Source organism: Gopherus flavomarginatus, chromosome 3 (assembly GCF_025201925.1).
Source record: "Gopherus flavomarginatus isolate rGopFla2 chromosome 3, rGopFla2.mat.asm, whole genome shotgun sequence".
NCBI lineage: Eukaryota > Metazoa > Chordata > Testudines > Testudinidae > Gopherus > Gopherus flavomarginatus.
Genome location: NC_066619.1, coordinates 174,502,878 through 174,529,863, shown reverse-complemented (window position 1 = coordinate 174,529,863; position 26,986 = coordinate 174,502,878). Strand labels below are relative to the sequence as shown.

Sequence of the window (26,986 nt, the reverse complement as noted above, 5' to 3'; positions counted from 1 at the left end):
TGTATGAAGTGTACGTAAACTCAGTATCCTCCATATCCTTATATTACATCTGAATTATGTAACTCCATGTTCTGCCTTTATGAGGAGTAAATGTTCTGTATACATAGGCCCGGGGGACCAGTGATTCAGCAAGCCCAAGATTAGTGGACAAAGAAAGATGTGTGGGGACAAATAGTCACTAGTTGAAAAAAATGTGGGGTTTTCTTATATACTTAAAAAATACCCAGGCTCTCATGGCCTTCACAACTGCAGGAGAGATCCAAGCCTGTCTAAATTTATAAACTAGCCTAATCCTTAAATGTTGCACATGGAGCGAAAATATTTTCACATATTTTATAAAATTTTTATTCCATCTATTGAAAAAACCTACATAGCAACTCTTAGTGGGAAGGTAAATACATTGAGTCATAGATTTTTCTCAGATATGGTACTCTTTTCATTCTGTATGCTGGAACATGCTATATATAAAATGACTGATTCCGCATGTCCATCTATACTGTGCATTTCACTTTACAGCACAGTCAAAAGCAAGTCAGCTACGCTGTGTTACTTTGGACGGATACCCTTCTGTAAAGCTCTTTTGGAAGCAATGCAAGTGCACAACCACTACTCTAAAATAGTGCTCAAAAAGATTAATTTTAGATTTTATGTCTCCCCTCTTACAACAATACAACTGAAGGTAATTGCTAGATGCAACATAATCTTTTAATCTTGTAACACTTGGCATCAAGTCTCTATGGAAGGATGCATGGTAAAACAGTGCTGCTGCTGCTGCTGCTGCTGCTTCTAAACAGCCAGCAAAATAATATTTAAAGCTAGAATTTATTGCTCCAGATTTAACTTGCAGAACCACACTGTTGTGTACAAACTTTTAATCTCCATAGATGCTCAGACATGATTGTCTCCTTGTGTCTAAACACACAAAATACAAGCTGCTATCTGTACAGTTTACAGTACCGAAACACATATATCTGAAAATGAAGTATAGATATGTTACTTTTCAAAGATACATGATTTTACAGCAGGGGTTTACCCAAACTTTTTTGTTTTTTTACAGCCACTTTAAAAATAGACAACAACTTCACTAGTATAGCTAAGTTACATCAAATAAAGATTCAGTGTACTGAATGTGAATAAACTGGCCAATTCCCCAGGCTTCCAGATTGTTTAAGTTTTGTTTTTGAGGAAACCCCTATACATAAATGAAAATAGTATCTGAGTATATTCTTCAATGGTGGACTAAGCAGTTTCTTAAAACAAGACTTTAGCTTGCCATTCACTTCGGACTGCCTTGAAAATAAGATATACTACTGCTTAAAAGAACCATCGGAATGCTTCAGCGCTGGGAACAGGTGTTCTCTATAAAAAAAAGCAAGAAAACAAGTTAAGCTTTCTTTCTGTGGCATTATAAAATAAGATTTCTTCTTGCTGTTTTTCCTTTACATTTCAGCCATATTTTTAGTTATCAACATAACATGATGCCTCACATAACTCAACAATTAATAGAAATGTCCTCCTTCTAAAAATGTGCCATTTCAGAATTTTATACATACATACACTATGTACTATCTATTTCCTCTTTAATTAAACAATAAAGTAATGGAAATGAAAACATAATTATAAACATCTAGGACATATAGCCAGGAAAATGGAGAGTAGTCATGGAATACCTGTACCATTTTGAAAAGGTTTCTGCCTATCCACTGACTTATTGGGTGTATGCTTATAGTTGGGTGGTTTTGCAGACACACACTTTGGCAAGACATTTTTTTAATCCAAGAATAATGAAGACATTGATCTAATGATCACAATGTGCACTGTGACCTGATGCACCTGTGTTGATGTCTTGGGAGAATAGGGCAACATTTTCAACCTAGAGCTGGCTATCTCATTCCATATTTTGGCACTTAGGTTCGGATCCAGCAAAGCGCTAGAGCTTGAACTTTAAGTATAGGAATGGTCCAACTGACTTCAACAAGAATAGTGACTTGCTTAATGTTGAGCACATGCATAAATGCTTTCCTGGATCTGGGCCTAAAATAAAAATGGCTTACTTTCCCCAGATGCTGAGCACCCACAACTTCCACTGCAGGCAAGCATTCAGTACAGCTGAAAATTGCACCACGCTCTTAAGCGCCTTAATCAGCCCTTGGACACTCAGCTTTTGGTACCCAAGTTTGAACATACAGGGAAGGACTTAAACCATGATCTTGCAAGGTGCTGAGTGATTTCTATGAGGTACTGAGTGCCCTCAATTCCCTCTGCATTCAATGTGGGTTGATGGTGCTCGCATCCCAAAAGATTGGATCATGGGGTCTATTTCTGCTCCTACTATAGCTAATGACTTTACACTGACTACTGTGAGGGCAAGATCAGTCCCTTAAATCACTACATGCCAATTCACATCAGTTATCCCATCCGGCTGTATTTGGTTCATTAAGAAATATCCACACAAGCAAATATTATATCTGAAGAATTGTAACTAAAAAACCTAATACACAGTCTTAAGGAAATTGCAGATAAATATATTTTTGTTGAAATAGTTCTTGTGGATTATGCTGAAACTTTAATTAAAGAATGCCACTGAAAAGAAACAGTCTTTAAGCTATATTTTTAAGGAGGTCCTTTAAATGTTTCCATTCCAAAATACAGCTAATAAATCATACACCCAGAAACTTGTATGGATGCAGTGCTAGATGCTTTGAGGCATCGCCAATCAGTTATATGAGTTAAGGCATCTTTTCAAAGTTCTACAAAACTAATAATTACCACGGCAAACATTTTATATCATAAAAGTAATCAGTTGTAATAACCAGGCTCAAACAGTATGCAGGTCCTCTTGCAGAAACACTTAAAATTAATCAGTTTAATAAATATAGCAAGGGAATGAAAAGGAAGCAGAGTTCCTCTTGTTTCATCTTTATCATTCATTCCCACAGGAATATCAGAGAAGAAAGAATTTCTGCTGTGTAATCAGAATTCTAAACTATTCAATATCCTACTTCTACCTAGGAATGTTAAAGTTTAATAAATCCTCTGAAATTGGCTTCCAAAAATGAGTCTGGTTGTTGTATAAATATGCTTTGAATATTTGAGTGTTCTTTGTTAGTATGTGCCAAAATAAGTATTGATTATGTCCCCTTTAACAATTCCTATTCTGTTCTGTCACACGTGCTCAGTTCTAGAGTATGTACCTGTAATGACAAAGCAAAGCAAAGCTTCCTTCAAAGGTATACCGAAGGGAGACTATATGCTTGCTAGACTATCCACAGAGTTCTGTGTAGGTTGTAAGATGGCTGCTGATAATATAATTTATAAAGAAGTTGACTGTAAAAGAAGCTTGAGTTTAGAACAATAGCAAGCAACCATATGTCTAAATCAACCTCAGAAGAATGGCTAATCACGTATAAGTATTACACTTACATATTGTCTTTGAAAGCAACATTTAAATATTCCACTATGAATACTTTTTTATATATCTGGGGTTGAGCTGGCATTTATTTACTTTCTTGCAGCATCAAGTTGAGTTACTCTGTCAGACATTGTCGTATCAGCTGGAAGTAAAGGTGCAGTGTCTGATTAAAAGGTCAATCAGACCTTTAAATACACAGAATAATATTTCTGAAGGGCAAAGCTGCTGTTTAATATCTGTGCTTCTAAAAAACTACAAGATAAGGTCTTTTGCATCGGCATAGGAAATTATAATTAAACATATATTATATAATTAAATATCTATTGCACTAGCCACTGACTGGGGAATCAGCTGTGACTATTTTCAATCATTAAACCACACAAAAACAAAAACAAAAAAAATGAGAATTGAATGATTGGATCAAATTAGCTCAAACCCAATTTACAGGATGAAATGTTTTGATTTTTGCCCTCACAACAGACAAGACTATAGCCAGGAGAAAAGAGATCTTTCAGCCAGTTTGGTGGCTCAGCACACCAATCCATAAGCTTAAGTGCAATGACCATCTACCTTCTGGTTGTATAAATTCAAGAGTCCCAGCTGGGGAATCAAACTCTTGATGAGATTACAGTGAGTTTCTGAATCTCGGTTATGCTTGCAGGGAATCATTATCCTGAGTGACAGGAAAGACAGATTCCCCTGGAAGTTAGGGGGAGGGGGAAGTAAGGAATAGAATTGGAGTTGATCAGCATTGTTTAAGGCAGCCTTCACTGCTCATGCAGGTGCAAATACTGACAAACAGCAGCCACGTTCCCAGGAGGCAACTCAAAAACCTGCAGCCCCAGCCTCTCCTAACAGGTAATGCTATAAAGCATCGTGTTCCAGATAATTTATCTCTAAACAAACCTGATATGAAATGACCTTCAAGCTTAAAACTTTCTATTCTGTTTCTCTTTTGGTCAGCTTTAACTGCAAAAGTATTTTCTACATAAGTAAAGGAGTACCTCAAACATTTGAAATATTATATTTTAATTGCATTTTTAAAGTCAGCTTCACATAAACAGCCTAGAGAATTACATTTTTGGCTTTAAGATAAGAGAAACACAATCAAATCTCTTTAAATAAACACACACCCAAAGTAACATTTTAAAAATTATATATATATTGGGCCTGTATCTATTCACATGGGCAAAAATGCCCATAAACTTTAGTGGGACCAGGTCCTATATACAAATACACACATACACACGCTTCCAATACAGCAAAACAGCAAAATATACTGAAATTACAGACTCTTTAAATTCTTCACCACAAACTCTATTTTAACTTGAACTCAGCTACTTTTTTGGTGTAAGAGTTCAGACATTTTAAAAATGTATTCTGTATAGACTGTTGCTGTGGGTGTAGTTCTAATACAGTGTTGCGATGCAAGTCTTTGCAACTGCTAGATTACATATTTCTATTATTATTTTATAGAGAGCATTAGGGAAACAATTTTGTAGCAGCATATGGAAACTTAAAAAAAAAGAAATGTATTTGAGAATGATACATGGTTATGACCTGAGTATTTGTAATTTTTAAAGGAAAACTCTTTAAGCACAGCAGCAAATTCAAATCTGGGCTTTTACACACACACAGATACTTGCAGGCCAGATTCTGAACCCCTTATTCATGCTGAATAGTATATACTGACATGACTAGTACCACTGAAGTGAACACACCAGGCCATGAGACGCCCTTATGGAGTGCACAGAGTTTGGGGTGCACACAAGAAGCTGTTTCCTTCACTGGCATGGCCTGTGCAAAGGCCTATCACAATTACAGTCCCTGAACTTGGAGGAGTGCATGGACTATTCCCTTAATATGCCCCAAAGGCACAGGTATCATAAATGGAACATGGGGTCTCCCGACCCCAAACCAACCTGTGCAGTAGGCCAGCTGCATAGAAAAAAGCAGGCTGGATGATTCTGCACAGTGCCCTGTGTACGGGGGAGCTTGGGAAAGGAGTGGCTCTCCGTAGGGGACATTCCCTCCCTGAAATCCCCAAGTCTCAGGTCCAGTTCTGTACTTGGGCCACTGGAAAAATGGCACAATTTGGCCCAGTGAGACATGTCATTACTACCAGACATTAGCACAAGCTGGAGAATCTGGTGCCATGTGATGTGTGACTGGAGGGATAAGGAGAAGCTAGTCTTCAAGGCCAAGGATAGATATTCACAATTCCTGCATGTAATGCATTTTGCATCCATTACCAGCCCAAGATCTGGGGCTGGCTACCAGTTACTATTGCCTAAGTAACTAGCTGAGTAGGTTTCTTGTGTGTATGAATAACACAGCATTAGTTAGTTAAAGGACTAATAAACTCCACAAAGCAGTCAGAAAACAGAGGAGGAGGCCAGGGAGCTGTCCAGGCATGTGGCATCCCTCTTGCCCATTCCATCAAGCCAGACCTATTACCTGCAGTGCTGCCAGCTGATGGAAGCTTCATTTTACCTGAGGTTCCTCTTTTAAGGCTAATAAAAGATGGCTGCTACTCACATGTCCAGGAATGGGTGTAAGTCTATATCCTCCAAAACACACCCACTCTTCCCACTAGACTAGCCCTCCTCCCCATGCTACTCTCCTTGGAGCAGGTCTTAAAAGAGTAGGGACAAGGTAGGTATGAATACATGCAGTGTATTCTCTGAGATAGCTTGGTGGTTTGAGCATTAGTCTACTAAACCCAAGGTTAAGAGTTCAATCCTTGAGGGGGTCATTTAGTGTCTGGGGATCAGTCCTCTGTTGAGCAGCGGGTTGGACTAGATGACCTCCTGAGGTCCCTTCCAACCCTGATATTCTATGATCACACCAAGCCAGAATAAGTTACCTTTGAGCAGGAAACTATGCTAGGATTGGGAAGAAGAAATTCTTTCCTAGGCCACGGTGAGTTGCAGGGCAGCTGTATAAGACCATTACCCTTGTGCTGCTTTCTGCAGGTATTTGGTTCACACCCTTCTAACCTACACACCTCAATGTCCCCTTCAAAGTGACTAGGACATAGAGTTAAGCTGTGCTGTGCACATGTTGCGTGAAGTCTCTATCTGTACCTTCTCTGCTGCCAGTTTGTTCCACCCATGAATATACTTACAAATATAGGAATGGCTTTGGGGTACCTAATTACTGCCAGATTCAACTCTCAGAGTTTCCCTGAAATTCTCCCTCAGTCTAGAAAGGTTGGAGAACCATAGAGGAGTGTGTGAACTCCTAACCTTCCATACCCTGGAAATCTGAACAGAAGAGAAACTACAGGCTGCCTTTTCAAGCTACTTCTCAGCCCTGCTCCCAACCCCTCCTGATGGATCTTGCTGAGCTATGCTGCCACTGAACAGGCTAGCTGCGCTGGCACAGAGACAAGTTATTGTGTCTCAGGTAGGCATGAATATCCACTAACAGAGGGAGGGGAGGGGAGGGGAGTTGGTTCCACAGGGAGCTACTCCTTCCCCTTCAACCCTGACATCTCCTCTCAAAATCTTGCAAAGTCCTAACCCCACAGAAGAGCTTCCATAGGATCTGGACAAAGATGGAAGCATGCCACGGAGCTGTCATTCTCCACATCTGCCAGGATCTGCTGGGTTCTGCTACCTTCCACCCACAGACCCTGTCTTTCTATTTATTATAAATTATACCATACTGTAACAGACATCCTCTAACAACCAAGTTAAGACTGGACTTGTCAGTTAAGTGGGACAAGTACTTCAGGTCAGAAACTCAGTGATGAGCTTATTTTAACAATCTGAGTTAAAATATCTCTTACCGTACCTGAACTACATTCCTGTCTTCCTTCATATCAGGGATGAGATTTAACATTTATGTTAAAAGTCAGTTTTATTTGCTTCAAGAGGACATGAATCTTTTTACTGGCATTTATTTTTCCACTTGCACTGCATATCTTCCATGCTGTATTTCACACAAACCAGATTTAGAACAGACCAGATTAGGAAACTCATTTGACTTTCTCTGCCACCAAGTTCGTACAGCAAAAAGTAAACCACTACACTGGATACTACATAGAAATAAAAACTGAATCATTGATTCAGGACCAGGTTGTCATACCCTAACTCACTTTCAGTACCTTACTCAGCGAGCAGTCCCACAGATTTCAAAGGGGCTATTTGAGGAGTGAAGTACAATTCAAGGCATCAGAATTGGCTAGTGGTAATTACAGAACTAAAGACCTGTCCTCATAGGGCCAGATTTCTCCACTTGTACTCACTGTCAGTAGTAGCCAGTAGCAAGTAGTCCCAACTGAAATAAATAGGTCTACTTATGGAGTAAGGTACTTCTTGATGGGAATAAGGATAATAGGATATGGTCTTTATTTATATTCAGTATTTGACATTATTTGTTTCATATATTTGTTTTCTTTTACTTGAATTTACTTGGAACATCTTTAAAAAGCATGAGATTAAATTTTGAGAAATGGGTGAAGAATTTTAACATTTTAAAAATACCAGTGAATAGTATCACCGTGGAAAACAGTAAATACAGATCAGTAACTGCATGGAACCAGAACTAGTATTGAGAAAAAAATCAGCCGTGAAATATTAAGGTCCAGATCATGGAGTCCATAATCCTGTTGGTGAGCACCTAAACCTATGAGTAGTCTCACTGGCTTTCAAGGAAACTACTCACATAAGTAAGATCTCCCCAGCATCAATAGATGCTTCACCATCTGGTCCTAAATCCTTAAGGGCTAGATTGTGCCGTTAAACAGAGCTTCTTTGAACACTGGCATGTACATGTGGCATGTTCTTCACCACAAGAAGCAGGAAGAGCTTCGGAAAGGAACAGTTTTGCGCTTCTTCTTCTGGGCTGGGGAATAATTTGCTACAGTCCCTTTCTAGCACACTCTCTCTCTCATATGCCAATTCAGCTCTGCTGGCCAAAAAACTGAGGTTGGAGCCAAGACTCTGCATCTCCCCACCCATCTGCTCATGAGGGGGAGTAGCAGTTTGTAGATCCTGCTTTTCCCCATTGCCCTGCACCCAAAGCAGTGATCTGGAAAGGCTGTGCAAGATGGTGGTGGGGATCTTGCTTCTTTTTCTGTTACTCTGCAGCCATGATCTGGCCCTAAACAACAGTCCTTAATTAAAGCTTTCTGTCAAAGGTGAATCAGAAGAAATCAACATCAGAAGAATGTTATTTAACATTTTTTAATTCCTAAGGATTTTCATCTATACCTGAAGTTGAGGACAGAGCTGATTAGCTGCTGAAGGCAGTTTCCAAGCTGCTTATGATGACATTATTATTATTTATTATTTAATAAATAGAGCCCAAAGGCCTCAATCAGGATCAGAGATTGTTTCTTGTTTGTTCTGACTGGCCTCTGACAATCTATTTACTTTTTTCCAGGGAAGGAGAAAGGACATGTAGAAGCACTGTAGTAAAGTGAGCTAGGAAAAATGTTAACCTGACCAGAGGAGATATGAATTAGTACCTTCAGGATCACAATGCAAATTAAAATATGGTAGCATCCAATTTATTTACTTTAGCTCATGTGATATTAGGAACAATTTATAATGTAATTCTAAACCCTGCATTTGGCTATTTCACATCAACATAATATAAATATCAAGAGGTTATATTACAAAAAATACTAAAAATCAAAACCACTCATTACCCATTTCCAGCTTTGTCCTTGTTCCCTTCTAAAATCTGTCTTGCTATTTCTTCTCATTCTACTCTGCTATGAATTAACAGCTATAAACTCCCTTCTCCCGCCACACACACACAGTCTGTCACTATAGTAATTTAATCCCTAGGAACACCATCCATCAGTCCCTATCACTTAGCCCCTCCTCCCCCACAAGCATTCATGTTAACATTCAATCCATTAATAAGAAATCCCTGTTGGTACATCATCCTCTGGAACATGACTTAGCACTCAAGCTTTGAATTCTCTTTAATGTCCGCTAGGTTACCTTTTTTCTAAGAAACCTCTATCTCAAGACAAAGATGAGGCCTGGTTGTCATCACCAAATCTAAATACATCTCTACCCCAATATCATGCAACCCGGCATAACACGAATTCGGATATAACACGGTAAAGCAGCGCTCTGGGGGGGGAGAGGCCTGCGCACTCCAGTGGATCAAAGCAAGTTCGATATAACGCAGTTTCACCTATAACGTGATAAGATTTTTTGGCTCCCGAGGACAGCGTTATATCGGGGTAGAGGTGTATATATTTCCTTTCTCTTAAACTACGCTGGCTACGAGCAACCCTTGCTCCTTCTTCCCACACTGCTGAACCTAAATGATCTAATCAATAGGACATCATGACCAATTAATCCATTAGGATTTCTCACACTGTGAAAGTAGCAGAGTTAGTCAAAAAATGGTCACAAAAAGGCTTCCTTGTTTGTGGCAAAAATGTCAAAAAATATCAACCAGCTCTAGTAATTAGTTGTGACATCTTCAATTTACAGGAGCAAGGGATTGTTTTTAATCAATGTAGTGATTGTTAAAGGTGCCAGACTGACAGTCCAGAAGCCTGGTGAACTCAACATATCCACAGATCAGGTCCAGCAAGAATAGCAGCAGCACAGTCTTCCCTACAGTATTTAACCCAAATTCCTCAACTAGAAGGATCACCTCTAGAGATTAAAAGGTAGTATATCGTTTCCTAGGCCATTCAGACCTTGGCCTCCCTTCAGAATACCTTTACAATGACAATTAACACTCAACTTGGCATGATTTTGTGAGGTGGCCACCCTCACGGGACTTAGACCTCCAATTCATTTTACAATAGGCCACCAAACAATCATTTTAGTATTACAGTTTATAGGCATCACCATCCTGGGCTGGACTGAACTGGTGATTTACAGGGGACAGGTTTCATATTTCATTACCAATCCCTTCTTTCATCTAGTCCCCCACCACTCAATCACTGGTGAGTTCACTATTCATATTAATGACCTCTCCAAACATCTTCTTGTCTCTGACTTTTTCTCTCCCTGATACATTTTGACTTTGTTTTGTCACTGTCATCCACTCAGGAGATCACACCTTCAACATAATCCACTTCCGGCTCCCCTTTTTCATCTCTAGCTCTCTGACACTGCGTCAGGATGATCACTCCATCCACAAATTAAAAATTGCACTCCTTGAGCCTATACTTTCCTCTAATAACCTAAAAATACACAGGCCAAGCAGTGCCCACTCAGTGAATCATCTCAGTCCTCCATTTGCTAGCATCATCTCCCTTCCTCCCATTTATCAGCTTGTCAGTACTAACAACTTCATCATTTCCTTAGCTCTTGATCAGCTTGTCTTCCTCTGATCTTATATAGCTTCCCATGCCACATGTTCACCCTGGTACCCAGATCATCTCCAATGGAAAAGAAGTTGAATACATTGGAGTTCACTATCCACTGGGACATGAGGAAGACCAATTCACTATCTTTAAAATCCCCTTCTAGAGCGTGGAGATTGAATGTCTCTTGTCAATCATCATCCAGGATCTTGGGAATTCAGTGTCAATCCAAATCCCTTTTCCATTCTAACACTTCTCCGTGCAACCCCTCTCCACTGACGTGGTGTTTGCTACCATCTTTCTTTTGAAAATCTAAGGCCATGTCTACATTAGCAAGCTTACAGTGGCACAGCTGTACCGATGCAGCCTTGCCACTGTAACATGGCTCGTGCAGTGACATAATTAAACCACCTAAAAATGTCAGCAGGAGAGCATCTCCCACTGACGTAGCTCTGTGCACATGAGCGCTTATGCCGGTGAAACCTATGTTACTCAGGGGTGTCTTTATTTCACACTCCTGAGCGACAGAAGTTTTGCCCACGAAAGAGGTAGTGTAAACATGGCCTAAATGTTGTGGCACTTAATCACTACTTTTAGCTCAGCCACCTTTTCCTCTCTCCACCTACAGCCTGTCACCCCTTCCACAGCACTTCTAATGGCCACTGCTGTCCCAGTTACAACCATCACTGGTCTATGAACAAAACCACCTCCTCAGAAGATCCCCCACCCACCCCCAAAAAGTGGCTGTCATAATCTTCTCCTCCACCTTGCAATATTATATTAGCATAATTTACCATTGACTCCACTGGAGATTTTATTCTGGCTTTGAAAGCTGCAGACTATCCCACCACCACACACCAGAAAAAGTCTCATATGACCCTTCCTTTCTCTCAACAAAGTCATGGAGAAAGTATCTGTGTCTGATGAAGTGGGATACCCATGAAAGCTTATGCTCCAATACTTCTGTTAGTCTTAAGGTGCCATAGGACTCTTTGTTGCTTTTTATGGAGAAAGCAGGAACCTCTGAGCAATTTAAGCATCTTTCCCAGCACACACTCTTTGACTGCTTTCAATATGGTTTTTAACTCTTTCACCATCTCTAAGAATGAGCCTCCTTGGGCAGTTAATGATAAATGCTCTGCCCCAACCACAAATTCCTCTGTCTTCTTACACTATTTGATATCAATGCAGCTTTCAGTATTATCAATAATTTTGCCCTTCTTTAAACCATGATCGTCTCCAGCCCTGTCCTCCCCTGGTTGAACTGTCTCTGGGCTGACTGCCACTTTCCCCATCAAGACCTTGCAGACCAACTCTGCATCTCAGTTCATTCACTGGCCTATCTTGACTCTGTCAGCTCCTGGCTTCACCATAATGTTCTACTGCAGAATACATCAACTACAGCAGTGGTCCTCCTGGATAAAAAGTCCCATTTGTCTCGTGTTTTTAATTTTGCTTTTATTCTCCTTAAATCAGATCTGTACTTTGCCCCACAACCAGAGACTTCAAGCATCATACCAGACACCGATATTATTTTCTGATATTTTGATTATGTGTATATTTTTCTAACATCAGCTATAAAACATTGCAAGAATTCATCCTTACCTTGATGCAGCTTCTGCTGAATTTTTTATTCATGTTTTTGTCACTTCCTGTCTGACTACAGCAGTTCTCTCCTTTATGGTCCGAATGCAATAGGCTATTATTTTTCTATAAAAAGTAAGGTCGTTTCACTCCGATCTTTTGTGAGCTTCTGCTGGCTCTGAATCCAGATCAAAATTGTTTATTGTGAGAACTCTCTGTAGCTGTGTTCTATCCTACCTATCTGTCCTCATCTCCACTCTTTTGACTACTACCTATTTTGAAATCCCCTGTGTCCACTTCCTACAAAATTCACTGTAATTGTCTTAAATTCAGTGTGTTGCCCCGTCCATCTGGAATTCTCTCTATCTTTTCCCCACTCTTTAAGCCACTGAATAATCTCCTCCCTTTAAAACCTCTCCGTTCTCCTTACCTTACAAATGGCTCTTTTAATAAAGTGTTTTATGATATAGAGTATTAAAGATGCTACATAAAATAAATTGTAACTCATTGCAAGTCAGCATGGAGCTGAAACATGCACTGTCCTGAGACAATAAACAAGGAAGGTTTCTGAAATGTTCAGAATTCAGTAATCTCAGTAAAAACACTCAGTAACAGCAGAAAAAAGAAACACTAACGTAGCTAAATAAGCAAGTATTTGATGAGTTTGTTACGCTTTAAGAACAAGGCACAAAGTATAACATGGACTTGAGCTATTGTCAGTTTTTATAATATTGCTCTCTCATCACTGTAGTATCTGAGCACCTGGTTAAATATTAAGCACAGTGAAACTTTAGAAAACTGCAAAAATCCAGTTGGTTTAATAGATACCTGGCTATGGATTTTTATAGTTTTAAAATAAATTAAGAGGAAGCCTGGGAGTTCCAGGGAGGAGAAAATATTCCCCATAATGTTTGAGAGTAGAAGTTAACAAGACTGCTGGGATCTTTTTAGCCCCTGCAGAGCTAAGGCTTCAACATTATTAAATGGCTGTCGCGTCTGAAGTATGGTGCAACATAACTCAATAAACAACAGAAAACATATGATGCTGAATAGGGGGAGACTTTAGATTAACCTGCAGAATAATTCAATTTTAGGACAGGTGTTTGCATGTGATGAAACAAGATATGACTGCAAAAAATATAAATCCACCCAAAAAAGGAAAAATAAGCCACTGTAGCTTTGAGTTTCCAAATAGCAGAATCGTGTCAAATGAAACAACGTTATTTTTCAGTGTGAGTGCTCAAAGGAGAGATTTAAGGGGACAAGAACAAGTGGATAAATTGAATTTTCCCCAATATATATAGATTACAACAACGGAGAACGTTTTTTGAGGACAAAACTATTCCTCAAAAATAATTGTGCCTATAGGAAAATTTTTCAAAAGCATGTAAGTGACTTAGGGACCCCATTTTCAATAGCACTTAAGTCCCATAGAGTCACTTATGAGATTTAGGAACATTTTCAAAAAGTGACATGGGTACTTAGGAGCCTAAATCACTTAGATACTTTTGAAAATTTTACCCTAAACCTTTCACAACATGCCCTACACAAAGACCATTTAAAATTTAAACCAGTGATTGACCAGATCCTATAATATTTTATTAGACTTAAAGTTGAGAGTTCTAGGTTTACCTGCATAGGGATATTTTATCAAGCAAACTTAAACTTTAAAACCTACACATTCAGCGTACCAACTTTCCCTTCACTGATACTTTTTTAAGTATAGTTTGAAATGGTTTGTTCCTAGTTTTACTGCACTATCAGTACAACAATGGTCACTATACAACAAATACATTAATGGTGCTACAGCAATTTGTAACTGGCTTTTATCAACTGGGATTATCATCAAAGTCTCTGAAGCAGACTTTTAAAAATATATATATTTTAAAAGCATTTCCACATACTTGCTATTCATGGTGTGCCAACAGCTGAAGTCCTAACTCATTCCTTACTAAAGCAAAACTCCCACTGATCTCTGGAAGAGTTTTGGAAGACTAAGTAATAAATATAAACTGAGTGGGAACTTCAGGATCTGGCCAATTAAAATAAATGCAAATATAAATATATAAATATATAAATGCAAATATTTAGGCCCTAACTCTGCAACTCTTACACCGAATAAACGGTACAGTGAGGTACTCAGACAAGGAGTCCTATTGACTTAAATTAGACTACTTGGCAAGCAGTTCATAGCCCACACAATGTAGTTATTTGTATGATCCAAGCATTGGACAAATACACCACTAGATAAAATTTTCAAAGGCACCTAAGTGACTTAGAAGCATACTCCAATTGGCTTCTAAGTGCCTAGGTCACTTTAGAAAATGGGGTTTAAGTTCCTAAGACCCTAAGGCGCGTTTCAAAATTTTACTTATTACGCTTATTTCTGCCAAACAAATATTTGATCTTATTTACCATATAAATTGTGAACCAATCAGTTCAACCCCGCCAAATCAATATGCATTGATTTCAGGGGAATTACACCAGCGTAAAACTGGAAAAATGCAGTGATGAATCAGTCACAATGCTAGATTAAATCCTGGCCCCATTGAAGTCAATTTCAAAACTCCCATTGACTGCAACGGGGCCAAAATTTCACCCATTGTATTTATATAAGGTATAATACCTTAAGATCGCTGAACCAAATTAAATCTTGACTTAAACAATGTGCAACCTCACTAAAATAAATGGGGTTTCCAAGACTGTAACTCTGGGCTGAATTCGATCTATAATCCTGACTCATCAGTTTTTTAATCTACAATATTTTTAAAAGGTGTGCAAAGAAATATTCTATGCAATGAAATTACAAAAAAACTGTCATAACTTGTTAATCTCTGATCATTCAGGCATTTTACTGATGAACAATACTAGACTAGTTAATACAAATTATTTTTGAATAAAAAGTAGAGTTTGCAACAACAACAAAAAAGTTTAACCAGATATGACTGTCTGTCTGATTCCTTAAAATTAGGTTCAATTTAGTACCTAATTTTGGTGGTGCTAGATTTCTTTAGTGGTGGTCCATTTCATTTTAAAAAGCATTCAACCATTTTGTTCCCGTCTCACACAACACAAAATTCTAGTGCATTTCATCAACAGTAGTCTGTGAATGTCTCCCACCAATGGTGAACTAAAAATCTGGGGATTTTATTATATTAATATGTTGAACTGTACACTAATATTTTGTGTGGTTTTTGTTTGGTTTGGATTTCTAAAAATTACATAAATACAGTAAGAAAATATGAAATTTAATAAAAAGATTAAATACCATCTCTGTTTAAGAAGGTACCAATTCCTTTACAATTTTAAAGATCAAGAACCCCTTAGAATTGTTGATCAGTAAAGGGACAGCAGGTCTGATCTGGAAAGGTGCTGAATGCTTTTTCCAAGGTCCTCAGTTCACTGGCCTCCCATACTTAATTGAAAGATGAAGACACTTCATACTTTTCAGGACCCTGTCCCATGTGTAGAACTGCAAATGGCTTCAATGAGATTTCTGAGCAGCTGCAGGATTAAGCCGTGTGTCAACCAGAGTGAGTGAAGATGCCTGCAGCTCTTCCAGACTATACCCTGAAGCAGCAGCAGGCGTCATTGTGATGCGCATTGTTTCGATGGGACCTCAGCTGGCCAAAAGGAACTAATTATTTAATTCATGTCTATCATACCCATCATTGTAATATCTAGGGGAATGCTACAAAAAATTAATTAAAAAAGCTGTTGCAAAGTTTCAGCAAAACTGCCTCTGTCTTCTCCACCCACTGACAAGATAAATACCTCTTTGGCTACATGCTCAATTTAAGAAGCAGCAGCAGAAAACAAGGAAACACAGAGAAACAAATGCATCTTGCCCTGTTTCTAAAAAACAAAGAAACAATCAAATAAAATCACCAGATTCTGATTCTAGTACACTGCAAGGAGAAGTGAATTCCAGAGCCAAGAACCTTCCCCTAAGAATGTTCTACCACTTCCCCTAAGAGTTCAGTCATGGAGATGGAAAAACAAGAGCATTGTGGCAGAATACAACTGCACAACAAGGAAGAAACTGCAAAGTCCCAGACTGGTGCAGGCTTTATGGCTGATAACCAAATTCTTGAAATGAGCCCATAAGAGACTGATGCAGTTACTTAGATTGCATGCTCTGTGGGGCAGCAACTGTCTTTTTGTTCTGTGTTTGTACAGAGCCTAGCACAGTGGGGTTCTGGTCCATGACTAGGGCTGGTAGGCACTATGCTAACACAAATAGTAACTAATAGTAATAATTAATTCAGTGCACAACAGCAAACACAGATAGTGAGGTGATCACTAAACACATAGAGTAGTTTGTGCTTCCTTCTGACTTTCCAGTTAGTCACCCTGACATTCACATTAGCTGCCTGCTCCCTCCCAGTTTTCCAGTTTTCCTTCACATTACTGATTCCCATCACAATATGTAACTTAAAGCTAGAAAGACATGAGGAAAAATGCCTCCTCTGAGGCCCCACTAATTGACCCCTGCCCACCGAGCTCCATAGTGTTGCCTTAACAATGTTCACATTTGCCACCAAAACAAGAAGCAAAAGTGCTGAGGTTGCCCACAGGTCCCCTTGTTCCCTAATGGCAATGCCATATGCTGCTACATTTTCAGGGTCAAATGCTGCTTCCATTGAAATCAGTGGACCCAATCCTTTTCTCAATTAACTCAGTCTCAAAACCCACACTGAGTTCAAAGGGAACAGAATTAGGCCCTTCATATTTAAATTTTAATATTGAAAACTTATTTCTGAATGGAAAATGTGTGCTTATTTTTTCAATAGCAACTAAATTAATTAACATGTATCTTTTATGAATAAAGTACGTTACACTGGATCTTGTAACACTATGCCCACGTATGAAAAGTACTTAATGTTGTGCTCAAATCCCACTCTGATCATGTCTACATCTAAAGTTTTGCAGCGCTGGTTGTTACAGCTGTATTAGTACAGCTGTATAGGGCCAGCGCTGCAGAGTGGCCACACTTACAGCAACCAGCGCTGCAAGTGGTGTTAGATGTGGCCACACTGCAGCGCTGTTGGGCGGCTTCAAGGGGGGTTCCGGGAACGCGAGAGCAAACCGGGAAAGGAGACCAGCTTCGCCGCGGTTTGCTCTCGCGTTCCGCGAACCCCCCTGCAAACCGCAGGGAAGGAGACCTGCTTGCTCGGCGGTTCGGGGAACGCGAGAGCAAACCGGGAAAGGAGACCCGCTTCGCCGCGGTTTGCTCTCTCGTTCCCGGAGCCACCCAGCAAACCGCAGGGAAGGAGACCTGCTTGCTCGGGGCTCCGGGAACGAGAGAGCAAACCGGGAAAGGAGACCCGCTTCGCCGCGGTTTGCTCTCTCGTTCCCGGAGCCACCCAGCAAACCGCAGGGAAGGAGACCTGCTTGCTCGCGGCTCCGGGAACGAGAGAGCAAACCGGGAAAGGAGACCCGCTTCGCCGCGGTTTGCTCTCTCGTTCCCGGAGCCACCCAGCAAACCCCAGGGAAGGAGACCTGCTTGCTCGGGGCTCCGGGAACGAGAGAGCAAACCGGGAAAGGAGACCCGCTTCGCCGCGGTTTGCTCTCGCGTTCCCGGAGCCACCCAGCAAACCGCAGGGAAGGAGACCTGCTTGCTCTGGGCTCCGGGAACGAGAGAGCAAACCGGGAAAGGAGACCAGCTTGATTACCAGAGGCTTCCTCCTTCCACGGAGGTCAAGAAAAGCGCTGGTAAGTGTCTACATTGGATTACCAGCGCTGGATCACCAGCGCTGGATCCTCTACACCCGAGACAAAACGGGAGTACGGCCAGCGCTGCAAACAGGGAGTTGCAGCGCTGGTGGTGCCCTGCAGATGTGTACACCTTCAAAGTTGCAGCGCTGTAACTCCCTCACCAGCGCTGCAACTTTCTGATGTAGACAAGCTCAGCTGAGTGACTCTGTGCTTGATTTTAATATTCCACTGGTTTAAATCAGGAGCGGTGCAACTGAAATCAATGGAGTCACACCAGCAGAAAACTGACTAGTGAAATCATAATCAGGCCTATTGACTTCAAAGAGTGAGAAAGGCACAAAGTAAGATTTGGTTTTTAGTCTTTATAACTTACAGTAGGAGTTAGATAAATGTGTACTAATGGGAGGAAAATAAGTAATCTCTCTGCACTAAAAACTGTTATGCCTATTTAACTGTAAATCTAAATGAACACAGTGTATACATACACGGGTATACAGAGTGGTACACGGCATCAATCTTATTTTCATATATTTATTAATACTATACATAAAGTCACCTAGTAATAATAAAATTCTGTTAAAAATACTAGAGCACAGGTAATATAGGAAAAACATGGAAAAATAAAATCAGTTTGAAAAAAAGGCTGGAAGGGAAGCATTTAATTAAAAATGTAAGGGTCAGGTAATCTGAAAGCATTAATGAGAATCTGTTTTAAACTTAGTGTACTAACCTTGAGAGTTATATCATATGCCTTCATTGCACCAGGACAAGAACAGATTTAACGGGAAAAAAGAAAGATGAATTCAGTGGTTTCAACCAATTTACTGACTTTTTTGCATAGTTTTACTTCCAATCTTTAGTCATTTCCATATTTTGTAGACAATATCCTTTATATTTTGTATGTAACTGACAACAATTTCCATATGTATATAATGGAATTTGAACCCTTGATTCTTATTATATTGTCTCAGTAAGGTGCCTACCTAGGCCATATTGTATCACCTAAGGAGATCTGTTGATTTACAAAGACCACAAGACAAGCTAGCTTGAGAAGCCAGTTCAGCAAGCAGACTATGCTCACCCACCTGCAACCACGACTGCTGTTTCAGTTCAGTCATGTAGGCCCTGTCACTCTATGACATGCTTCCAGCTGGTTGCCTTACAACCAGAACAGTGTTGCTGCACATGTGCTTGAGGCAGTCATGCTGTCATTCTTTTTTATTTAATTAAAGAAGAAGAAAGAAGAAAAATGACCAAAAATAGAGAGTTATCCAATTTGGGAACTTTTCCTTTCCTACTGACAAATAACATGCCTGTAAGGATATCAGCCACACGCCATGACATGCTTTGTGACTGGATATGACCTACGGAGAATGAACGTCTACTGATATCTCTACAGCTGGAGAGAGAAATCTGCTTCCTTCCAGTCATAATATAGCAGCAGAGGTGTGTGTGACAGCAAGAGAGAGAGAAAAAATGAAGAAAAGCAGTGAAGGCAGATGGTTATGAAAGTACACAAGTGGCTAATAAAACTATGGGTTTTTTTTACTAGCCACAGCAGTTAAAACAATTTTAATGGGTAGCATTCTCATAACATGCCTGAACAATTTTTAAGGCTGTAGAACACCTTTGTCAGGAGCAAGGAGATTCATGAAATGTGTTTAGAAATGCACACAAACTCATACAAAAGTCTGATAACATATAAACTAATCTCCTCTAGAAATATTTCACTTTCTGAATAAATCAATAATCCATCAGGATCATTTATCATAAATAATAAATCACAGAGGCATCTTGGTTTACAAGCTTAACGAAAAAAAACTTTTTGCCTAAATAGTATAACAAAGTTCAATGTCGCTGAACGAACAAGTGCCACTGAAAAAAGTAATCTCTCTTTAAATTGTGGATCAATATTAAAATTCAGCATGATCTGTTTATTGCAGAGGGAGTGATTATAAACATTCTTTGAAAACTTTCTACAAATATAACAGAAGCATATTGTTGACCAAAACCAGTAAGTGAAATCAAAAGTTAACAGCTGATGTCTAGCATCCGAAAAAATCCATATAATCTGCTGTATTTCTGTGATACTGGATTACTTACAAAAAGCAGCTGAAGAAAATGTATAAAAATGGGCTAATAACCAAACTTTCAACCAGGATAGTTCATTCTTGCAAGGAGGAATGAACATGATCTTTTGACGGGACTCAATATCATACAATAAATCACGATGGCAAAATTTTAATATAAAACAACAAAATTTCCTTCAGTTCAATGGCAATATTAATATCAATAAGGCTGTATCCATTTATTTGGTGTCAAACAAACTGAAGGATTGTTTTTCTTTACCCCAAGACCGCATCCCTTGTTGGAGAAAACTCCTGCAACCAATGATTTAGAAAATAACCACAAAACACATGCAAACTGGAAAGTTGCAATTTCTCACTTTGTTGCTATTTTCTGTGACTGCAAAGCTTAATCTGTCACCCAGCATACACAGTACTCCTCTGGGTTCTAAATCTACCATTCCCCCTGACACCTTCAGACACGTCTGATATGTGCATCTACCAGCAACACTATAATTTTAATAATGACAAGAGATTACATATGATTACTAGTCTTTCCTCTGTCTTGTTTTCCTTTGTCTAAAAATATCACCTAATAGCCATTTTACATATTTTTTTGTATTTTTATCATTGTCTTTTGTATTCAATACATGAACTGAAATTTCCACAACATCATATCTGTCTGTCTTTTGCACGTCTAGCAAACTTGAAAACCTGTCTTTACAGCTTAGTGATATTCAATACATTGTCAGTTCTGAGGACACATTGTAAAAATAAATGTATAAACAGTTCAATCAGACATAATTTCAGTCATACCTGTGCTTATTGTTTACATCACATTTTAGTACACCAAAAAAGGATTACGTTGTAAAATGCATTGCCAAAAAGAATTTGTAGCACATTTCACCAAACTATTTAACTCTGTGACTAATTGTCTTTCTTGAATCAAATTGCCATCAGTCACCCTGAAAATAACTAGTTATTACTTGTTCTGAACTTCTGACCACTAAAAAGTCAGGTGTTCAGCTACATTCTTTTCCTGCTCTCTTCCCCCTCCTCTCCACCAAAATCAAAGATAATTACCAGTCAGATAGAAAACACAGTAGATAAAGCACAGAGATCTCATAATGACAACAATTAAGTTAGAAAAAATAAATAAACACCCCATTTGCTTTCAGGTTTAAAAGTGTTTACCCTCCACCACTGGTTTCATGTTAGTAAAAATCTGTTCCATGTCACCAGACAGAACTCTTTAAAATAACAGAGATGGTTCACATCAATGTGGATGTGCCCAGCATGTGCAGGGATGTGAAAGAACCCTCTTAACGAAGATTTTAATTCATCATCTGTGATGTTAGTTACTAGATGAAACTATAGTGATTTTTTCCAGGGACACAAATAAAAATGCCAAAGAGATTCCCCGCCCCCTCCCCCACTTCCTTCACACTCTTATTTAAGAGCATCCCCCACCCTCTGCTTTCAGGGTGGGTTCATATCAGGTGCCAGTGAGGGAAGCCAGTGTCACAGGGGCAATAACCCTTACAACCTGAATGAAGCTTCAGAAAAGGGATGCTGCATCTTGAAGCTAGACAAGAAGCACTGGAGGGGTGGGGGGAGGGGGTTGAGCAGGGACGGAGGGAGGCTGGGGAAAAAGAAATCATCTCCTCTGACCTCTAGTGAAGTGCCAGGTTTTTTCTTTAGCTCTTCACATTTCCTAAATTTGCAGATCTGGTGTCCCGTTTTGCGGTTCCTGCAGCTGCTGCAGACGCCACAGTTGATGAGCCTCTTGCAGGGCACGCAGACCCCACACCTTTTCCTCTTCTTCTTGGCAGGGTTGCCTGCCCCTCCTCCCCCGCCTCCTCCTCCGCCCGCCCCCCCTCCTCCGGCGGCTCCCAGGGAGGAGGAGGACGAGGAGGAGGAGGAATGGTTCTGCGGGCAGTCTGCCAGATTGGCAATTTGAAACGCACTGTCTGTGACGGCTGCTGAGGCTGCTGCGGGGGAGTGAAGGGCTGTCATGACGATGACCCCTGGAGGTAATGAGATGCCCCCTAAAGCCGGGATAGCGGAAAAAGTCCCCACGCGCTCGGGGAGATTCATTATCTCTGCTTCAGCAGCGCCGCATTTGAGCTTGTTCATGCATTCCCCAGCCAGAGGTCTGCAGTGGTCGGGGGATAAGGTGGAGAGGAAATTATTATTTGCCATTTGCAACGCGGGCTGCTCGGCTGGCGCGCAGCCAGGCTTGCCCAGCCGCTGGGACTCGTTCCGATGGTGCATGCTGCTCCTGCCGGCGTGCAGCGAGGCGGAGGCGGCGGCGGCGGAGGAGGCGGAGGAGGAGGATTTCCTTGCACCAGCCGCGCCGCCGGGGACCGTGTTGCCGCCGCCGCCGCTGCCCCACAGCATGGCGGTGGCGGCGGCGGCCGTGGCGCTATCGCAGTTCCAGGGGGACATGCCGATGCGGGCGGCGGCGGCGGCGGCGGCGCTGGGGAAGATGGGGGTGGTGATGCGAGCGATCTTGGCCGCCTGGGGGAAGGCGCCCCCGTTGGTCTTGTAGAAGGTGGCGAAGGAGCGGTAGCGCTCCATCTCCGAGTTGTAATCCACAAGGCTGTTCAGGGCCCCCTCGGGCAGGTGGTTATCCTTGGGCAGCCCCGGGGCCTCGGGGTTGGGGCCGCTCTCCACGCACACGTTGGTGTTCATGGTGGCAATGGGATGCTGGGGTGGCAGGGGGAGAAAGGGTGGAGGGGGGGGACACCAGTGAGGGGCAGGATAGGGCAGGGCGGAGGGCCACAGGAGCCGTCGTCTGGGTGGGAGGGATGGGGTCGGGTGCTGGATGGAGGGGGAGGGGGGATGTTAATCCTCTGTGGGGTACATTTCTGCAGACGGCAAATTGTCAGGCAGCCTCTTCGTTTGCATTCTCCCAGGAACTGTGACAACTAAAATAAAGAAAGTCATTTCCAAAAAGATGTCAAGGCACAGGAGACAGTCACCCAGACACACTCAGCAGCAATTCCAGAGCGATTGCATGCGAACCAATAAAGCCCCGAGCCCACCGCCAAGCTCCCAGTCTATCCTGCCTCACCTCCCCCTGAGTAAATACATTAATAGCTGGGCATACCCGGGGAGGGGCGCTGACAAATGCCTAGGGAAAGGGGCCAGTTGGAGTGCTAAAGACATGCAATACCTGTAACCAGAGAGCATATGAAATGTGTGAACAAGTGTTTTCAGGGCATGCAAATGGCAAGTAAAGCAGAAAGCAGCGACGGTCTGAAGAAGCAAATGAACAGGATATGAAGTACTGAGAAAGTCCACAATGCATTAGAGAATAAACTGTAAGCAACACACAGTACTAAGAGCCTGCCCACATACAAGCTGAACTAAAGAGGCAGAAAAAATGGGGGTTGGGGGGGAAAGAACTACCAGCTGCCACAGTGTCCTTCTGTGTCTGACGGTCATTAGTTTGAATCCCAGCACAGCTGGTTCTGTTAGGGTCTTAATTCAGTGTACCAAGGACAGATCTCAATTGTACGAGCCATTTGATGGTGGTGGTGATTGTGGGGTAGAGAGGGTGGTGTTCTGCTTGTTTTTAAAAAATGAAAAAGGAGAGGAGATAAAAATATTTAAGCCAGGCAATTTCAGTTTTTGACCTCACAGCCTGCAGCTGGGCTGAACATCCCCAGTTCCTTTGGAGGCTCTTTTCCATCTCCAAGCCATGGGGGCTGCACAAGACTGTTTCAAAAAAAAAAAAAAGGACCTCCTGCAGGCATTACAGGAATATACATTGGTTTATTAACAAAAAAAATAATAATAAAAAGACTCCATCAGGTATATGGTTACCTGCTGAATTAACCATTAGTGGGATTGACAGATTCATTATTATTCTTATTCTTATTTTATTTTTAAAAAGTTTAATGCAGAAATAAGCATTTTCATGCCTTTTATTTCTCAAAGGCCCTTCTTATGATATGGAGAGGGATATTTTAGTTTATAAGAAAGAAAAATGTACACTATTTCTGTCTTTAGAAAGTAAAACAAAACCTAACTAAAACAAAATTCTATTATCAGTCTCTGTTTTCCACATTCTTCACCTGGATACTTATTTTAGACTAGCATTTTTTTAGATTTATATATATTGATCAGAAACCTTTACTTTGGGGACACCAAATGTGGCCCAGTACTGTTTCAGGCTAAAATATGTATAGTTCAAATGGTTATCAATTATAGTAATTAAGATCATAATTAGATTAATGAACCATTTATAGCCCAACTTACAAAGTGCAAAAACTTCATCATCTACTGATGTTATATTCTAAAAAGCAGGGTTTATGTAAACAAATCCAGATTATGGTAGAATAAATCTAGCTAAAGAACCTCACCCTGGGCTGGATTACGAACTAGCATGCATCTTTTAATCACAGAAAGACCCTAATCACACATGAACCACCTCTATTTTCACATCAGGAAAAACTGAGACTATTACTCCCTTCAGGGGTCTGATGGCAATAAAAAGGGTGCCCCCAAAAGCTCCAGGCTAAACATAGACTTGGAAAAAAAGGCTAAGAATTTGCACATAGCAAAGACCTCATGTCCATAATAACAACTACTCAATAAAACTAGTTTTGCCAACCATGTGTAGGAAATCCACACAACTGGGCAGGGAAATGTGTTAACATTTTAGCCTTTAGTTCGATATATTAAATAGTACACGAATTTTATGCTTTATTTTCATAGTATTAAAGTGGCTATTCTGCACAAAATCTTTCTTTTCTTGCTACCTCTCCAATCCCCTACCCCTGTCCCCCTTCAAGGTTTATTGCCATCAGAAAGGAGAAAATTATGGTGCCCACCAACCAGGTCATTATTGTTTAATCGATGCATCTCTGGAGCATGAAAAGGGTACCTAAGACGCAGCTATTGATTTTTTTTCTTAACTATAGTCCACATTTAAAAATAATCATAAAAATAGCTATCCAGATTGCATGATTTGGTTCCTGCTTAAGCCAATGTGCCTGTACATGTTCAATATTGCATGTCTGGTCTGCCAGAGACATAGAGATCAAAGGTCATATTTAACATTCAAGAGGAGGGGCGGATGCAGATTAATTAATAAATTAATACAGCGGCGTCTTTTATTGCCCAAGTCTCGCATTAATCTACTTTTACGATCCTAGAGGACAGGAACAAAACCAGTTCCCCCTCCCCAAAACCCAACCAGAGAAACCCCAAAATAACCCCCCTAGAAGGAAAAACAAAAAGAGAGAGAGCAAGAGAACCAAACAATCACTTACCAGTCTCTTTATTTGGGGGGCTGGAAATTGCAGACGCTACCAGCCTGTCTGCCTTTAATTAGTTGCACATCACTCCCTAGCACAAAGAAGAAGAAATATCCAGATGTGTCTTGGCAGCTCCTCAATTACAACTTTGATACTTGTAAACAAACTGTGAAGGGGGGTGGGTGGGAAAAAATAAAGACGCCGAGCCACTAGACAAATACCTGTAAGTGGCTTTCCCCCCCTTGTTGCAGAGAGAAAGGGAGGAGGAGGACGGGGGGAGGGAGAGGAAAGAGCAGGCACTGGGTGAGTATGTGTATGTGTGAGAGCGCCTGGCTGTGTGCTCGGTGGTCTCTCCCTGCGCGTTGCTCTCGGTCCGTCTCCAGTCGCTGTGTGCGAGGGAGGGAGGGAGCCAGGGAGTCTCTCTCTCCTCTCTCTGTGTGTGTGTGTGTGTGTGTATGTGCGGGTGGTGGTGGCTGGGGGAGGGGAGGGAAGAGAGAAGAGGAGGGGAGGGGGTGATTGGCTCCGAGGTGAGGAGGATGCAGGGATGTGGACACCTACTGATGATTGGCTGCAAATTACACCGGGAACAGGAGACGCACACGGGCCACTGCTTCTCTGCACAAATCCCCTGCTCAGCGCAGAAGCCAGCCACGTTCGCCTCCCATCCCCGCTGCACAGGAGGGCTCGCACGGTGGGTGGGGGTGCTGGAGGGCGGGGGGCTCCTGGTGAATCATTTGTAAGGAGCAGGCACTTGGCAGAGGCTTCCAGCCCCTTGATTCCCCGGCAAACTTACCTCCGTGTGGGGCTGTGCTGTCTGCTGGGGGCAGGCAGAGCCGCGCCGCAGAATGAAGTGGGAAGGTCCTTGCTTGTTATAAGGATGCTTTTCATGGGCACTCAACCTCACCTCCTGCTTAACCATTTTCAGACGGCCGCCTGGAAGGAGCAGTTTCTCTCGAGAAGCTTGAGAGGAGGAGAGAAACGGCTGCACTGAAGTCTGCTTTTTCATAGCTGCATTGAAACGAACATAACCTGAATCTCTGAAGTCAAGAGATGGGAGAGACCTCTGATATCATCCGCTCCCTGCCAGCGCAAATGAATCTAAACCTCCTTAAGACTATTAGACTACGGTCTGAAATGAATATTGTAATGTTTTGCCTCTCATGCTCTTTACTGACTTTTAACATATTATGTCTATCTCTGTAGGTAGGTATAGGATTTGCCTATGATATGCAAAGACTGTAAGTGCAAGTAGACACAAGTCTCTGCTTTGCATTTGTTAGGCAGTGGCTTGACGCAAAACTATTTAAAAACTCTGCTACTTTGAACATGCATCCACTAGTGCATCATCATGTAGTTTATATTTAACATACCGCACTTGTCAACATTTTTACCATACAGGAATCCAATATATGCCATCATATTACTGATGATCATGGAATTTGTATCTAGTCTCATCAGCATGCATGCTTAGAGAGAGAACATTGACAGGTCCATTTGCCAAGAAGTTTACATTCTTAGGGCCCAATCCTGCATAGGGATCTATGCAAGTGACTCTTACACTCCAGTAGGTATCTCAGGGCCTAAATTAGACAAAGCACAGAAAGGAATGACCAAAAATGAGGGTGTGGGTGAAGAATGAAGTTTGCAA

General features: G+C 41.2%; 1 protein-coding gene across 3 annotated transcripts; it reads right to left on the bottom strand.

Annotated features, from left to right (window-relative positions):
• Positions 1-26,193, bottom strand: CXXC4 (CXXC finger protein 4). 3 transcript variants are annotated; one of them, XM_050944531.1, is made up of 5 exons: positions 26,132-26,193; positions 25,354-25,429; positions 21,743-23,001; positions 18,736-18,756; positions 1-1,359 (listed from the first exon to the last, which is right to left on the bottom strand). In XM_050944531.1, exons 3-5 carry the CDS (start codon positions 22,763-22,765, stop codon positions 1,315-1,317), a joined length of 1,089 nt encoding a protein of 362 aa, XP_050800488.1. In that variant the 5' UTR covers positions 22,766-23,001; positions 25,354-25,429; positions 26,132-26,193; the 3' UTR covers positions 1-1,314. The 3 variants fall into 3 exon arrangements, with proteins under 3 accessions (XP_050800488.1, XP_050800487.1, XP_050800489.1); XM_050944530.1 differs by lacking the exon at positions 26,132-26,193 and adding an exon at positions 25,560-25,729; XM_050944532.1 differs by lacking the exons at positions 18,736-18,756; positions 26,132-26,193 and having other exon boundaries at positions 25,354-25,729.
• Positions 26,194-26,986: the final 793 nt, after the last annotated feature.